This window comes from Bison bison, unplaced genomic scaffold (genome assembly GCF_000754665.1).
Source record: "Bison bison bison isolate TAMUID 2011002044 unplaced genomic scaffold, Bison_UMD1.0 scf7180017864061, whole genome shotgun sequence".
Taxonomy (NCBI): Eukaryota; Metazoa; Chordata; class Mammalia; order Artiodactyla; family Bovidae; genus Bison; species Bison bison.
Window position 1 is genome coordinate 6,713,948 of NW_011494633.1, and position 5,391 is coordinate 6,719,338.

General features: G+C 38.6%; 1 protein-coding gene across 6 annotated transcripts in view; it reads left to right on the forward strand.

Annotated features, from left to right (window-relative positions):
* UNC79 (unc-79 homolog (C. elegans)) overlaps nucleotides 1-5,391 on the forward strand; it is a 286,801-nt gene that overhangs the window by 176,644 nt on the left and 104,766 nt on the right. For all 6 annotated transcript variants that reach the window (XM_010836213.1, XM_010836214.1, XM_010836215.1 and 3 more), the window contains one exon: nucleotides 3,316-3,497. In XM_010836213.1, the coding sequence (XP_010834515.1) occupies nucleotides 3,316-3,497 (182 nt within the window). The remainder of the gene's footprint in view (nucleotides 1-3,315; nucleotides 3,498-5,391) is intronic.

A 5,391-nucleotide genomic window follows, 5' to 3' on the forward strand; every position in this document is an offset into this window, starting at 1 on the left:
CATCATTCCTTCCAAAGAAATCCCAGGGCTGATCTCCTTCAGAATGGACTGGTTGGATCTCCTTGCAGTGTAAGGGACTCTCAAGAGTCTTCTCCAAACACCACAGTTCAAAAGCATCAATTCTTTGGCACTCAGCTTTCTTCACAGTCCAACTCTCACATCCATACATAACCACTGGAAAAACCATAGCCTTGACTAGATGGACCTTTGTTGGCAAAGTAATGTCTCTGCTTTTGAATATGCTATCTAGGTTGGTCATAACTTTCCTTCCAAGGAGTAAGCGTCTTTTAATTTCATGGCTGCAGTCACCATCTGCAGTATATTTTAGTGTCTCAGAAATTTTGCAGAGAAATGGAAGCTCCATCAGGTGAGTTAATTATTATACCTTGAGTTTAGTTCCCTAACATCTGATCCCCTCAAGGAGTTCTTGCTTTTAATGTCCCATGAATCCCAGGGCTGGTTTATTTATGTGACAGCACATGATGTTGTATGAAATTAGAGTAAAACTTTCTAGCAAAAGACTACATGGTATTGACAACATTTTATAGACATTTGAATACAAATAAAGCAGATAAATATCTGATTATATTGCTTTTCTACTCAAAAAGTTTTAATAGGTCTTTAGATGCCTAGAGAATAAATTTCAGAGTCCTTAAACAGACATTCAAAGATTCCCATGGTCTAACTGCAAGTGTTTGCAGCCTTATTTCTCACTTTTCTTTCTACATATACCATTGCTATTTCTCCATTGCTTTTTGCTTTTCTTCATCCATGTGTTGACCATTCTGTGCTCTCCTTCTGAAGTCCTCTTCCATTCAAGTTCAGTTCAGTTCAGTCACTCAGTTGCGTCTGACTCTTTGTGACCTGATGACTGCAGCATGCCAGGCTTCTCTGTGCATTGCCAATTCCTGAAGCTTGCTCAAACTTGTGTCCATAGAGTCGGTGATGCCATCCAACCACCTATCTCATCCTCTGTCATTCTCTTTTCTTCCTGCCATCACTCTTTCCCAACATCAGGGTCTTTTCTAATGAATCTTTCTTCCATTCCAGGTCCCATTCAAATGCCACCTCCATTTCATGAGTCTTCAAATGCCCCCATTGAGTTTCACTTTCTCTATTCATTCAGTGGATAGTCATTTCTTTATCCTCTAATCTCCTGTAGCATTTTATTTCTACCTCGTTAATGGCAGTTCTAGCCTTTTACATTACATTTCTGTTATAATTGTACTTGTGTTATCTCTTTTAGTTGACTTGACTTTGAAGTCGAGATCTGAGACTCATTCACATAATTAGTCTACTTGAGAAACCATAACAGAATACCATAGACTGGGTGGCTTAAACAACAGAAATTTATTTCTCATCATTCTGGAGGCTGGGAAGTTCAAGATCAAGGCTCCAGCTTATTGGGTTCCTTTGTGAGGGTTCTATTCTTGTCTTGTAGATGACTGCCTTCTTGCTATATCTTTACATGGTGGAGAGAGAGAGAACTCTGGTCTCCCTTCTTTTTATTATAAGTTCACCAGTCCCATAATAGGGAGCCTACCCTCATGATGTCATCTAAACCTAATTACCTCCCAAGGTCCCACCTCCAAATGCCACTACATTGGGAATTAAGACTCCAATATCAATTTTTGGAGGGGACACAAACATTCAGTCCGAAACAGTTCATTTTTCCATTTACTTCCATCTCCCCCAAGTACTTAGAATGATCTCTTTTGTCTTAGAATGAGCTCTTCAGTCGCTCAGTTATGTCTGACTCTTTGCAACCCCATGGACTGCAGTACACCAGGCTTCCCTGTCCATCACCAACTCCCAGAGCCTACTCAAACTCGTGTCCATTGAGTTGGTGATGCTATCTAACCATCTCATCCTCTGTCATCCCCTTCTCCTCCTGCGTTCAAGCTTTCCCAGTTTTAGAGTCTTTTCTAATGAGTTGGCTCTTTACAGGTGGCCAAAGTATTGGAGCTTCAGCTTCAGCATCAGTCCTTCCAATGAATATTCAAGACTGATTTCCTTTAGGATGGACTGGTTTGTTCTCCTTGCCGTCCAAGGGACTCTCAAGAGTTTTCTCCAATACCACAATTCAAAAGTATCAATTCTTTGGCGCTCAGCCTTCTTTATGGTCCAACTTTCAGATCTGTACATGACTACTGGAAAAACCATAGCTTTGGCTATGTGGACCTTTGTCCACAAAGTAATGTCTCTGCTTTTTATATATAAAATATTTATAGGTATATTTTATATAACAAACATAGAATGATCTTAGTTTTATATATACATATATATATAAAATAAATGAATTTATGAATTTATTGAATAAGTACTATATGTACTAGGTACTATGGGAGTAACAAAAATAGTATGTGAACAGATTCCTGCTCTTAAGAGGCTCCTAATTTAATTGATGTGACCAAATATAAACATGTAAGAGGTTAAGAAACTATAAAGGTACAGATATAATTCAAGATCACAACAAGAAATATGTCATATAGCTATATATGAACACACAAATGCCATAGGTAAGTGAGTTGTAATTTTGCAGGTGTTCATGGGATGCAAAGGACATTCTAGAAAGTCAGAGTGACTTTACAGATCAGTAGAATTTCAGCAGCAAACTCTTTAAGGATGATAGAGTGTCAAAAAGTGGAAAAGAATAGAAGGAATATTCTTTCTAGGCTGCTGGAACAGCTTAAATAAAGACCTGAAATGTCTTTGCATGGAACTATATTGCTTTACTAGCTACTATAACTTTTATAAAGCTATGTTTAAAGAGTGGCTGGAATAATTCAACATAGATTTGCAGAATAATTAGAACGCTATCAAGTAAGGGTGCATCTATTTCATGGAAGAAATATGTGGCTTCTGTAGCCCCAGGAAGTGGTTGTCATATCACTTCATGACATGCTAAGAACCTAGAGCTAGCCCTGGCGGGCACGTCCCGCCTCCCTGTGTGGTCTGCAGAGCCTCTGTAGAACATGTCTGCAGAATCTCTGTAGAATGGACAAGGAAATGAACATAGAGGCATTTTGAAGAGTTTGAAATATGATTGGAAGTTCAACAAAAGTAGAGAGCATTAAAGAAAAAACACCCAGAACTAAATCAAGGCTGCCTGGCAGAAAACTACTGCACTGAGCAGAAATGCTCTCTGCCACACAGATAAAGCAGAACACTCAAGAAGGGTGGCATTGAAATTTCCTCTTGGTGTTTAAGATCCGTATGAGGGCACCCCGAACTAACTTTATCCTCTGTGGATTCATTTCTCAGACTGTCTAAATAAATGTCATTTTTTGTTGTTGTGTGCCTTTGATATTGCAGTGGAAAAAGTGGCTGTAATTTGTAGATTTCTGGATATTCACTCAGTGACCAAAAACCACCTACTGAAATACTCCCTGGCACACGCCTTCTGCTGCTTCCTGACAGCTGTGGAGGACGTCAACCCAGCTGTGGCTACGAGGGCCGGTCTCCTGCTTGACACCATAAAGAGGCCAGCACTGCAGGTGATGTTCCTGCCCTGTGATGGGCATTGTCTGCTCCGCATATGGCACTCTGCTCTTCTGTACCAACTCACTGAGTCATTTGTCACATAACACACACAAAATGCTGCTGCTGCTGATAACACCAGAAATTTTTTTTTCTGCTCAGAGAAGGACTTTGAGAGATATTTACTCATTGGTGACAACTTTACTTCTCAATATAATATCAATACAACTTCATAATAACTACTTTATTCCATCCTTGTATAGCACATTATCCTTTCTTAAGTGATATCCTGCATTTTTCCCTTTGATTCTTATAAACCCCTGTGATAACTGAAAGATAAACTAGTCATTATCATGGCCATTGAATCCAGGGAATGAACCTGAGGTCACTGTCCTGGGTCATAACTGTAGACTTCTTGATTGTCATGAAGCTTTGCAACTTAACATTTCACATTTTGTGTGCTAACATTCTGTGCACTGTATATTTTTCCACATTCTGTAGTATTAAAAGTTTCAGTGCTGTATTCCTGCATGTCCCTCTCCAAATTCTCAAAGAACATGTGTCTAAGGAAGTCTTTACTAGTCTCAGCTTCCAGTTTCGACACTGGAAATTTTTTAATTGGGAACAACATCCTAGAACCACAACATGTTAACAGACCTCTTGTTTTCTTTGTTGATTCTTTCTTTTCAGTTTTTGTCCCCATGCTGCTATCATTTCTGCCAGATGCAGTATTGTATAATTTTTTGTATGTGGCAGACTTTTAAGCTAGGTTGGTTTATTTTCTACCATTCAACTGACTCCAGAGTGGGAAGAAGTGAAAAGTGAAAGTGTTAGTTGCTCAGTCATGTCTGACTTTTTGCAACCCCATGAACTGCAGATTGCTAGGCTCCTCTGTCCATGGGATTTTCCAGACAAGAATACTGGAGTGGGTTGCCATTTCCTTCCCCAGGAGTCTTCCTGGTCCAGGGATCGAACCCAGGTTCCTGCATTGCAGGGAGACTCTTTACCACCTGAACTGCCTGGGAAGCCCCAGGGTGGGAAGTTCTTGTCATTAAAGCTAGATGCTAAGAGAAATCAGATGAATGATAATATAGATCAGAGCAAAATAAGAGAAGGTAAATATGCTGCTGAAACAAAATGCCACAAATTAACATCTGAGAGACATGAAATGTGAGACCTGGAGAGAATTGTTTATCCTGTTTGGTACCTTTATTTTATACTTGAAGAAATGAAGTCTCAGAGAGATAATGTGGCTTTTCAAAGAACACAGAGTGAATTCAGGGGAGAACCAAGTTTAGACCCTCCAAAGTCCTGTTCTGCTGTTTTTCCACATTAGCATATTGTTATTATTAAAAGTAACAATAATGGGAAGAACCAAAATTTGTGAAACATATATTGTATTTCCAGGGCAATGTATTATAAGTGTTCCATCATGTATTACCTCATTTAATCCTCACAATAACCTCTTGTGTGTTCCAAATTTACAGATAGAGAAGTTGAGAGTTAGAAAGGTTAAGTAACTTTTTCAGAGTTACATGGCTAGTAAGTGGAAGTGCATCTTCTTTTTGGTAGGAAAAAAAGTGTGGGAGAGCAATTCCTCCTAATCATTGAATATTCCTTAAATTTTGACTTAGAAATTTGAGCTACATGTATATTATTGATTTTTCCTGATACATTGTATAATAACCACTTAATCCATATATCCTCAAACCAATTTTTTTTTAATGCCCATAGTGTCTACTAAGAGAATCATACTTCCAAAACTACATTTTAGAATACACATAGACAGTAGACGGTGAAAGTCGTTTATAGTATTGAGTATTCGGAGTAAGTGGTCATTATACAATGTATCAGAAAAATCAGTAATATACATGTAGCTCAGATTTCTGAGTCAAAATTCAAGAGATATTC